Genomic DNA, 12,498 nt, shown 5'->3' with positions numbered 1-12,498 from the left:
ATAATGCATGGGCAATGGTGCAGATCAATCATCCTAACTACTAAACAGTTGTCGCTTTTACATGTCTAAAGATTATAGGCTGTGTATGTTATAAATGTCATAAAGGTAAAAGGGTTGTTTATTTGCTGGGCTAATTTACTCTTAAGTTTAACTGTAACGTCTAGTCTTTTAAGTTTATATAAACTTATCTTATTAGTATGTTGCAGCCAGTCAAAGTCAAATACAGGAAAATGTTAAATGCTGGAACATTAGGTATTATTTTTTATAATGATTTTAGCTATAGGAGTAAAGAGAGGAGTATGAACAATTGACAAAAACACTGGTCTAAAACCATGCTGGCTTTACACGGTTTCAAGGTAAAGATAAAACAGAATTAAGAATCCTACTTAATGGAAACATCTCTGTCATTCCTGTTAATGTATTTATTTTAAAGTTGTCTTATCTCTAGAAATTTAATACAGACAAGTAGGTCAAGTGGTTTAAGTCCTTATAATTAACACTCAAAGCAGTGAAGACATTTCTTAAAACATAGTTAGAGGTAAGAGTTTTACATTTATGTAGCCCTACCTCTTTGTATACACACACACGCATACGCACACACACAGCAGAGCTGTCATACAGGGGGCCAGACTCACCAGAGGCTACTTAGAGCTCAATGTCTTGCCAAAAGGACACTGCAACATATGACAGGGGGAGCCAGAAATCAAATGGACTGTACCAATGTTGAACAACTGCTCTACCAAGGCAGTGTTACAATCCAGCAGAAAGAGCTACCTGAAACTCTAGGCAAACAGAAAAACATCATCATTCTTTCCTAAAATGTCCAAGAAATTTAAATTTTATCTCTGACTCAAGGATTTTTAAAAAAGTGTGTCCACTTCAAGCACAAGATTCAGAGACTGGCCAACCAAGACAAACGTGAAGTAATATAGTATGTGGTCCATTGCAACATTGCAGTGGAAGGTCAACCATGAAAATCCCCATTATAGTGTACTAACAACTCCAGACCAGAATCAATAGAGCAACAACTACAGTATTCAATAAGACACTGACTTTACATTCCATTAAAGAAAGCAATCTGATTTTGGGGGAAACCAGGTTTTTCAAGAAACCAGACAACTGATGGTTTTAAAACTAGATGGTTTTATGAATGCTTGTTACTGAAAATCAATGTTGATATTAAACAGATGAGTAATATGATTTTCTCTTTACCATGGGCCATAGTTTTATCTGTACAGCAAGAGATGATAAAGCTTTCTAACAACTTTTGGATGATGATTAGACTCCACCACAGACAGACAATCCTTCTTCCTATAATGCAAATTATGGGGGAAAGGGTATTATAAAAAACAAAACAAAAAAGAAACTACAAACAGTATTTTTTTAACATTTCATTTGAAATGTTTCCTTCATTTATGCAAAAATCTGGCATGCAGTGTTCACTAAACACCTAATAATGTCTGATAAATCTTTTCTACGATTATGAACACACTACTGATATGAAGCTTGTTTGTTGTTTACTGTAAGTGCCTACTGTTATGAATTTGTAAACCACCCTGTTTGGAGTGCAGTCGTCCATTATTTATTTGAGTTTTATATGTCTTTTTTTCTAACTGTGCAAGACACTGTGCGGTCTTCTAAACGTGAACAAATGCACTGTGCTTTCTCATTACAAGTACCATGAAATAACAAAATACAAACAAAAGACCTCACAACTTTGCAGTTTACAAAGATATCATTAATCTGCCTTCAAAAATGAATATAAACACACACGCACAGAAACAGACACACGTGCACGCACACACGGACCATTGAACTAGTTTTCATGTTTGTAACAAATTACCATTACTTCAGATAGACAACAGAACCGAAAAAATACACATCATAAAACAACAGTGCATTTAATGCCGACATCTAAATGGTCTCTAAAGAAGAGAATTAACCAAGCTCCTACTGGAGAAATCTCAGATCTTTATATGGTAGCTTAGTTAAAAATATACTATGGTAGGGGAAAATGCCTCACCTCAGACAATTAACTGTGGCTCTTATGACACATCTTAACCTAAATCATCTTACTGTCAATAACACTCACCTCCATCCTCGTCTCTGGTCCGGAGCGTGTGAACAGTCTTTGATCTACTGTAACCCGTGCTGTCGATCTGCTTCTTCTCAGGACTGTCAGACATCCTGGTTATCTTGCATGGTGGAGTAATATCGGAGGAGTCTCGCATCTTTTCATGTCGATGGTCGACTCCTAGATGGCTCTTGGATGAATATTTCACAGTCTGTGCAAAGAAATAAAAGCTCACTATAATACGTATATTATTATTTTTGTCATTGAACACATTGTTTGGCTATCCTAAATGCCAACCACTGTATATATTGATAGCAGTGCTATTAAACAATCATGCAGATAATGGTGAATGCTGACTTATACTAGCCAAAATTGCAAATATGGCTACAGTTTGTTCTTGTAAGCGCACTGTAAATTCTTCTAACAAGCACGTAAACGACACATTCAAGTCAAGCTCCGACAGACGCACACGTTGTTTAGTAGCTATATCTACAATGCAAATAATAATAATAATACAATTACTTGAGTCTCCATCCTCGAAATGATAGATTGTGGTCGTGCCCCAACCGGACTTGCTAGCAAACATGCTAACGTACAGCACTAGCTTGTATTCTTTTCCTAAACTGCTGAACTCAAACAACACATTAAGTCCGTTCGAGTCTTCGTCCTACAACGCTTACGTTAGAACATATTTACAACACTGAGAGTGCAATTTCAAGGCTAATTTTCCACTTTTTAGTTTATTTTGCACTGACTGCGGCCTGCTGTGCTCCCCAGGAGCCTGAACTGGCGTATCCATTTTAATCTTATTTAGTGCTAACAAGCTAGTATGCTAAGATTAGCTACCAAGTACCTGATAGGGCTCAGAATCTCTTCGGTCACACCTGCAAATACAGAGGAAACGGATGTAAATAAGCGACTTTAAATGTCAATGCTGACACATAGTTACAGGTACAACATCTTAAAAATGTAAATTCACAGACATTTATTTTTTTTTTCAGTAAAAATGGCGGATCGTCAAAGCGTACGCAAGGAACAGCAAAGTAACGTTAAAGAAAGATGTTTACCCATCGCCGAGTCTGGGTTGTTTCCTTGCATACATTACCATCAATGCCGTGTTAGTGTGTTTAGAGTAGGGTAGGAAAGAATCAGAACGGCGCGATATCTTCTCGTTGGGTCAACGGTCTGGAGTCTTACTTTAACCTAGCTTAAATCTATTTCAATGCTATACGCAGCACTGGCTGAAAGAGCGCCTCGCTCAGTCCATATCCCACTCATAAACACAACCTTACATCTACGGAGAAAACGTAGCAATGAAGGTGTAGGCTGGATTGCCAGATGAAACACGCTCACCAGTAAAGAAAAACTTTGAATTAGTGGTGTGTGAAAATTTTAATGCACTGAAAGAAGCGGTGAGTCTGTGGCATAGAATTTTGAAAACTGTAATTCCAGTATTGATAATCAAGAATATAGTTTTACTTAAAATTATTTAAATATATATAAGACAAATATTTAAATATGATTGACAAAGTGGGTTATTGTGCAGATCTGGCAACACGCACTGCATTCCTTAACTCATCCAAGTAGGAAAATAATCTTACTGCCGCATCAACAAACCTCACTCCTTAACTAAAATCAAATCCCATTCTTTTAATTTCAGTCATCGCAAGTTTGGTTGATATGCTACAAAAACAGCTCCACTAGAAGATTAAGTAATTAATTTACTTTTCAGCAGAGAATTAAATTATTGGCTTAACTTTTGAATTGACAACTTATGCAATCACTTTTGTAGTGACACAAGCAGGAAACAAGAGCATTAATATGACGGTGCAGACACGTTACTACAGAAGGTGATGAATGAAAGGAACCAGATGTAAACTTTGATCCAAAACGTCTGGTTTTCTACAGGTTCCAGCAGCAGCTTGTGATTCAGTGCTGACATCAACAGGTGAATGAATGTTGTGCTGACATGTGGATGATGTGACGAAGCATGAGGACACACAACAACACAAGCACAAAGTCACTACTCGTTTTAGACTAAACATCAGTGACCAGGACAAATCTGACTGATTATTAAGGCTTTAATCCATTTATTCCATAAATGACATCTCTTCTGTTTTAAAGGATGAGGACGCGGCACCTGCCATTTCTTGCTCTTCTTGCTTCATTTCCTCTGCCGGGGCCTTTGCACTGGGCTGACCCAGCGACTCCTTGGTCGCACCGGAGTCAGATCTACTGTTGCCCTTCGCCGTATATTCTGAGTAATCGTCCTCTGGGTAACAAGGACACATCATTTGATTAACAGAGTGAAAATAGTGTTTATACACATTTGTTCAGCTTTGGATCTGGATCTGAATCGGTGCTGCTATAATATTTAGAATGGCATACCGAGCCATTCTGCCCCGTAGCCAATATCTTCTGCCTCCATCTCTGGGGTGGTCTCCTCCAACCAGTCCTCTGACATCAGCTTTCTGATCTGTTGAATATGCCACCATATTTCCTCTTTCTTCATTGGTTTAGTTGATCTTCTCCTTCTGCCACTAGAGACCAGTGCAAATGTGTAAGCAGGCTAAAGCATGATGGCAGCATAATCAGACTCTGTACACAAAACCAACTGGCAGTTTAGTAGGAAGTCAGTCAACAAAAAAGAAATGAGTTACCTCGTAGACCCGTGGTCGGTTTCAGAGGAGGTCTCCATCATATGCTTTGTGTGCATGAGTCTGACTAGTTCAATCAGCATCTACGATGTTGTTAGGACACAACATTCTTTTAATCTAAACACAGTAATGCATCTCTATGGTAACAATACATTCAATTTTAAAGATACACTATCATATGTGTACATTAAGGGGAATGTAGCTGAGTTGCACTGCTACAGTATTGCACATGCTGTGAGCAGAAACCCTCAACCCTTAAAAAATCTTTCAAAATAAAGTCCTAATTTGGGCTTTTATGTATTTACTCGTCAGCTGTGAACTGTATGACTAATAATATTATTCACGCAAGGTACAACCAATGATCTACATGTACACACATCTGCCATTGAGTCAAAGCTATCATCCTATAGATTACATCTTAAAGCCATATATTGGTATCACTGTCTAGGCACTCATTAAGTGACTTTTGCCATTGCCTCTGTGCTGCGTACCAGGGAGTGTGAGGGTTCCACGCCCCAGTGCTCCGTGTCCTCTGGCAGTGACAGCTGACGCATCACAGGAGGGTAGAAGCTGGGTCCACCTGGAGGTCAGTCATTACTATGAATCATTTAGGCAAAGCATCACTGGCAGCTTAAGGAGAAGAGATCAGACTTCAGCGCTGGCGACTTCAAGCGTGTTAAGAAGAATAGATCCAGTGAGAAGAGCATTAGGAGGTCAAGGACAATTCAGTGGAGAGTCAACAACATATCAGTTCCAAACCAGGTCTGGTTTGTATCATTACACCCCAACATTTCATTTTTACAGGCAACCCACTAGTTAATCAGTAATAATCTTTATAGTTGAACACAGACTAACTATTGCATGTACGTCTCTTATTTCTAATTACAGGAACATTGATACAAACCACAAAGTTAAATCCATAGGGATTTATTTTCCGTGGAGCGGTGGATCGAAGCAGTTGCTGCATTGCCTGCCTCATGTTTCACAGACAACAGAGCAGCTTTTCCAGGAGGCTGTCAAGCTTCCTCAAAATCAAAGACAATTATATGTTTTGCCAACACAGCAGCCTCAGCCGTCAGCAGCAAAGAGTTAAAGTCAATAAATCCTTTTGCTGACGTTGGGAATTATGGGACAGAACCTTTAGCAGCCTGTCATCTGCTGGAAATGTGAATGAACAGTGAATGATCTGCTTCATTAAAGAGTTTATTACTGTTCTCTACAGCAGATTTATAGTAGCGAGATGAAATAGTGACCTACTGATGACAGTATATAAGTGTATATAAAATGGGTTCATAACAAAAACATGAATGTTATCTTGTAAATTTTATTTTTGAGTTTTAAGCTATTTTTGAGTCTGAATATTGGCATTTAAGGTTACTCCTTATAGGCACAACTGTAATAATCACAGTAATTCGCTTTACAGCATTCGTTGTCGTAACTGACGGCAGGACTCAGCAGATCTACGACTTATTATTGCAGCAACATGTTTGTTCTACATATGTTTACTCCACATGTTGTGTCTGCCTGAACCTGCACGAGTGACGAGGACAGTTTAAACTGTATGATGTATCGAATGCACCACTTCACACTTCTCTGTGTGTGAGACCAGTGAGTGAGGATGAGGTGGTGACGATTGTATTTGGTCACTAGATGGAGACGCCTCAGTGGCAGCGATGACTTTGAAATCCTGGTGCAGACAGTTTTCAAACCCTCAACAGCATCGTGTAATTGATCTCACATTTTTTCATCCGTTTTATTTGAATGCATTTGGTTGAACTCACACAAATACTTGATTCCACCAAAAAGCTTAAATAGTAACGTCAAGATAAGACATAGGCAGTTTCCATAATCCTTCACCAGATCAACACCTTTACTTATTACACACATGTATTTTGGGAGATGAGTAAGTGTTTAGAGCATGTGTGACTGTGAGAAGGTTTAGGGATAAGTGCTGGAGTACAAGTGCAGTTTGAAGGGCGTGTGTGATGGGACTGATGTGGGGTTTAGGTTCAGAGAGGTTAAATATATGTTTACACAAACTGTTCACTGCAGAGGGTGATTAGGATAAAAACAGAGGTCAGAAAAGAGAGTGTTAGACTGAAGATATACGTACACAGCTGCAGGTGAACTGAGTTTTTTAGTTTTCAGCGCAAAAACATTAACTCATTTGTGATGGCTGGGAGTCAAACCAAGGTCAACATTTGTGTTGTGTGACCAGTCCAGTTTATTATTCAGATGAACACTCAGGTATTTGTAAGAGTCCGCTCTCTCAATGTCTTTACCTCGGATGTTCACTGGTGGTAGTGCAGAGTGAGAGTATCTGGAAAACTCCTACTTTTTGGTTTTCACTACGTTGATCTGGAGGTGGTTCCCTTGACGCCAGTCCACAAAGCTTTGGATCAGTTCTGTGTATGAGTTTCAGATTCATTGTGAGGGAAGGGATGAGGGAGTGAATAGGGGAGACTGGGTGGGGGCAGTGGTGGACCGCTCATCAAATCTAGTAATGAATATATTCAAGTCACTCACCCACTTCAGGTTCCCCTCAGCTGGTTGCCTGAACACAGGCTGGAGACGAACAGTAGCGTGTGTTCATCATGTTACAGTTCTTCTCAAATGCTAAAACACATTTCACAAACGTTCCCTGCATGTTCCCCAAGGTCTAAACACAACACCCTTTTCCAAACCTACATTAACACAACCACACCTTTCCACTTCAAAACTTCACACCAAAAGAGCAGCTCGAAGCTTTCAAAAATGTAAACACAATACACATCAGTGCACAGACAGGGTGGCAGACAGACTGAAAATATATACTATCCATGCACACAAGTTTTATGTATAATATATATTTCCCATGACTGACAGTTTTTGTTTGTCAGGGTGTTGTTTACCTGTACTCATTCTTTTAATTTCACCCTCATCTTGATGTAGGTTTAGCAAAATCTGCTCCTCCTAATCATCTTAAAAGAACGTTTCTTAAAGAGTAAATGAGAATCTCAGTGACACAAATTACTAAAATTGATAATGGAAACTTTATTGTTTACAGATCAAGATGATGACTGAGGGGTGTAGAAGTGTTCTGATGCCAATCTGTAGGACCAAGGGGGGTCATGCAGAGCTGCAGCAACTACAGGAATAACTAAAAGGAATGAAGCAGATGAGCCACACAATGAAGCTGAAGAGTAGAGGAAACCAGGCTTAGGAAGGAGGTGGAGAATCGTGAGCACCAGTTTGGTTTCATACCCCAGTAAGATTGTTGCCATTGATGGTGAAGTACAGAGATGGTCACAAGGAGCTGAATTGTGTCTTTGTAGATTTAGAGAAGGTGAATGACAGAGAGGAGCTGTGGTACAGTATGAGGTTGTGGGGAGTGGCAGAGAAGTACATTGAAGTAGTTCAGAACATGTACTGTATGAGGGGAATGACGATGGTGAGATGTGTGTAGGGTGGAGGTGGGACTACACCAAGTATCAGCTCTGCTGATGGACAGGTTGACAGATGAGGTCAGACAGGAATCTCCCTGGACAATGATGTTTGCTGATGACATAGTGATGTGCAGGGAAAGTAGAGAGCAGGTGGAGAAACAGAATGTGTCTTGTACCACAAAACCCAGCAAGAACCGTATCTTTGACTGCTCAAAGGCAATTTAAAGAAGAAATTACTAAGAACCTTAAGATTTTAAGGGCAGAACAAATTCTAGAATGTGAAAGCATGTTATTGTAAAAAAGGTACTTGAAAATACTGAAATAAAATGTGCAATGTTTGTGTGTCAAAACAAACTGAGTAAAGTACTGCAACTTTGTTGAACATGAAAAACAAAGCACCAGCAGCTGAAGCCATTACCTAAGGTCACAGAAGCCTTCCATGCGTCATCAGCAAGGATTTAATGTACTGTTGAAGGAATTTGTGGGGTCAGTCAAGTGCTATGGTAAAGGTCAGCTCACAGACCAACTGAGTCAGTGAGACACTATAAATTACATGTACATTACTGTGTACAGTCCATGGGACATAATAGCAACAACGCAGTAGTGAGAAGATAGTGTGATGTATTGATGTTGTGTTAGCAATTACAGTAGCTCACAAGGAGCAAATGTTTCTTCATAAATCTTTTTTCTGGTCGTACAATAAAATCACATGAACTTTACCTTCAAAAGAAATATTTAGGCTAAGTTTTATTGAAGTAATAGAACATTTTGAGGTATACTATTATGATTTAGATTATCTTTAAAATATTGTAGTGAAAGCTCTCGTGTGAATCACAATAATAGGATCAACTTTATTCATCCAACGGTGGGGAAGTTCAGTGATTCAAACATGATCTCTTGTTCAGGTTCATTTAAGTAGCTCACAGCTACCAGAACCACTGGACCATTCTTTCCTGTAATAGGGGAAAAATCAGACATTCCTAAGGTTTCACTAGCATAAATGACGTGTGCCTCTTCTTAGAGATCATGCATGTTTCAAAGAGCACCAGAAAAAATTGGTTGTCTTTCATAGACAATGTATAAACAGCTGAGACGCTGTAAACCTACATGCATGATTCGGTGGGAGAGACATTCCTGTGGTTTCACTGTGCCAATATACACAGTATCACCAGCGCCACCTTGTGGCACGCGCTGCTACAGCATCACTCACTTTGCTCCGTAACGCGTTTACACATGAAAACAAATGGAAACATCTAAATTTAACGCTCAAAATGTCAACATGCAACATATACAGCGTTTACAACATGACACGACATAACCAACATAATACAACAAATCAAACTAAGCTTTTACTTTTCTGGCCACTGACTAAAATTTAAACATAAAGTAACTGCAATGGGTGAAAAATCGAACACAAACTGTGCTACAGTACAGTTTTGATGCCGCACTTTTGAAGAATGACTCTGTTACTTTCCTCCATGAACACGGATGCTGAGGGATGTGTTTTCTCTCTGAGAGGAGGCGCTGTCTAGTTTTCTCTGAATCCCGGACAGTCCCTCCTTTTACACCATGTGTTATTCCACCCTGGACTAGAATTAATCGCACATGTTCACCCATTTTCTATTGCGTGTATAATCTGTATTGATTTCATTTTGTACTTGTGTGTGTCAGAATTACAGGGGTGATGGACCCAAACGCACAGACAGGACCTAAAGAGGAGCTTTAATGCAGACAGTTCCAAAACGGCAGGCAAAGACATGGTCAGACAGGTCAAAAGAACGGTAAATCCAAAATCCAGGCTGAGGTACCAACTGGGTCCAAACACAAGCAAGGTCAGAAACAGGAACCAAATTAACTGGCTGGACTTACACAAGAGAATGCTGGACCGCTGCCTAACAGGACAACAAGAACAGACAGTCTGAAGAGAAAAGAGGAGTAAGTGAGTACTGGAGTTTAAATACAAGACTAAATACCTGATTGACTGCAGCTGTGGAGTCACATGACTGATTAGTAACACCAGAATCAACTAGAACGCAGAACCTGAACAGGAAGTGTCAGAATAAAACAGGAAATGGCAGAATGAAAATTAAGAGTCCATATTCATGACAGTTTGCATCCTTTCTTGTGTTTTTCTTTCCTTCTGTCTGAATTGAGGTCAGCTGTTACAAAGCAAAACAATTTTCTTCTTTTCTCAAATTTCTGGATTCTGTGTATTAAACTGGATTAATAAAGTTTTGGAATTTAAATTGTTAAATAAAACACTGGAGAATGAACTGATATATTAGAGCTTGAAAAGAAACAAGGCTATGAGATAAATAACATGGGAGCCCAGTCCAGTGTGTCCAGGCATATAAAGAGCAAAAGCATAAAAGAGGCTTTGTTAGTGCATCAGCAGTGTCAGGTTGACCTCATTACACAGTTAAATGGCCTCGACTCCCCATACAAGAATGTCATGCAGCAGGCAGGCCCACAAAACCCCACATCATCTACTGCTGTCCATTTTCTCACACATTAACTATTACTAGAAAAGAAAACAAAAACAAGAGAGAAACTAAATTAATGAATAAATACTGTAAAAACATTGCAGTATGCAGAAGAAATATGATCTGTTTGCACTAACCTTTTATTTGTCCTTATGTTAAACTATAGAGCAACCTGCCATCCAGCAGATCCACATACAGGATCTGAATAGTTGGGTACAATTTTATTAGCATAAATTTAAACATTTTGTTATGAAGTTTAATGTTTAATCGAAGGTAAAGTAAACGATGAAATTATAAACTGATCATTCAACCAGTGTCACTCACAAACTATGATGTCGAACTATGTTTGTTTTAGAAAGATCCATGATCCCTCAAATACTGTACTTGTGTGACTTCAATCTCTATCGTGTTTTTACCTTAACGGCACAAATACACTTATGCACACTTTGATGTGTGTATAAGTGTGTATTAGAATAAAGCAAGAAATGTCATATATTTATTGGAAAAGTTCATGAGCTTGTCACTATCAGGAAAATGACACATTGGTAGACTGTAAGGTTGAGAAACTCTTTCATGACATGTGTTTCTTCAGTTAACCACAGGAAAACACTGGATGTTTAGGCACCAGGACAGTAAAGTCAACAAGCTGTTTGAGATGCAATAAATTCGCCAGCAGAGAGCAGCTCTGCAAAGGCAGCTGCAGGAACCGCATTCAAACAAAAGTGAAATCGCCTGGTTTGGTTCACAGAGAAACCAGATTGTATCTGTGTCAAACTGCAGGAGTTCTAGTCGGAATTCATTCATGATGTCCCAAAGTTGACAAAGTGAAAATAACATCGCTGACGACCAAACAGAAACCACAGACCACACTTCCATTCCATTTAACTTTATGCTTTTTTCACAAATATCATTGTCATTGTTACTTATGTGGTAGATTTCAAGTTTCTGCGGAGTCACAACATCAGTGAGTATTTGAAACAATCTGGTTTGGGCTCATTTGTTGTTTATGTCATCATATTCTCTTACACACGGATAAAACATTGACAACCTTCAAGTTAAAGCATTGAAAGCTAAAGTAGCCACTCAAAGCAGGACAAATCAACATAACTCTGAAGGTATGTGGAGGTCATTTCAGGGTGTGGGACACACCTCATTTGTAAACGACAGTGGATGAGTTGCCAACATACTGTAGATGTTGTGTATGTTAGAATGTCATGAATTGATCCACTGTATGAGGCCTGTTCCCTCACCTCCTTAGCATTAACTCCTCCTTCGTGTTTCCCATATGGCCACTTGTGAGTTTCATGTTCTCTCTGGACTCATCAACTCAGCTTCATTTGTTTGCTGCTGACATGTTTCCTTAGCAACAGGCTTTGAAGCTTACCATGGTGGAGACTATTCAAAGGAGGCAAAGTGAACAAAGAGGAGACAAGTACACAAGGCAAACACAAAGTCACATGGATACCTGTACACGCCAGTGACTCACATCTGATGGAAACCCTTGACAACAAGAGAGAACACTTATTTTGCATTTTATAAGTTTCAGCGCTTATCTGGACCTGGATATGTTTGCTATTAACTCTGCCACTGACTGTCTGAGGCTGGCCCTTAAACTGCTGTTACTTTTCCTCAATCTCCATGTTGTTTTAGTTCAATTAAAATTGTACACAAAGTTGATAAAATATTTGTTCTAATACTAGAGAGGTCCCAAATCCTGTTTTGACAGGATCCTACACAAATTAAGTCCTAGTCCCATTTGCTAGCTTTCCCTCCTCATCTATTCTATGCTTCATTTCTCACTCTACTTGTGTGTCTTCCATCCTGCACCACATCGATACACCTTCTCTCTCAGTCTGAGA

The 12,498-nt window shown here is 39.2% G+C and overlaps 1 protein-coding gene and 1 long non-coding RNA gene across 5 annotated transcripts in view; one reads left to right on the top strand and one right to left on the bottom strand.

Annotated features, from left to right (window-relative positions):
- The window catches only part of waca (WW domain containing adaptor with coiled-coil a), a 12,165-nt gene extending 8,780 nt beyond the window's left edge, over nt 1-3,385 (bottom strand). The window contains exons 1-3 of one of the 4 annotated variants that reach the window (XM_029146154.3): nt 3,142-3,385; nt 2,928-2,958; nt 2,093-2,285 (exon numbers count right to left, since the gene is read on the bottom strand). In XM_029146154.3, the coding sequence (XP_029001987.1) occupies nt 2,093-2,285; nt 2,928-2,958; nt 3,142-3,182 (265 nt within the window). In that variant the 5' untranslated portion in view covers nt 3,183-3,385. Of the gene's footprint in view, nt 1-2,092; nt 2,286-2,596; nt 2,740-2,927; nt 2,959-3,141 lie in introns of those variants that run through there. The other 3 variants (XM_029146153.3, XM_029146156.3, XM_029146155.3) reach the window with 3 other exon arrangements.
- LOC114853138 (uncharacterized) overlaps nt 1-12,498 on the top strand; it is a 22,035-nt gene extending 9,537 nt beyond the window's left edge. Inside the window, exons 2-3 of the long non-coding RNA XR_003785509.2 lie at nt 5,226-5,493; nt 5,620-12,498. This is a non-coding gene — a long non-coding RNA (uncharacterized LOC114853138). The remainder of the gene's footprint in view (nt 1-5,225; nt 5,494-5,619) is intronic.

Source organism: Betta splendens, chromosome 4 (assembly GCF_900634795.4).
Source record: "Betta splendens chromosome 4, fBetSpl5.4, whole genome shotgun sequence".
Taxonomy (NCBI): Eukaryota; Metazoa; Chordata; class Actinopteri; order Anabantiformes; family Osphronemidae; genus Betta; species Betta splendens.
Note: the sequence above shows the minus strand (reverse complement) of the source record. Positions and strands in the feature narration are given on the sequence as shown.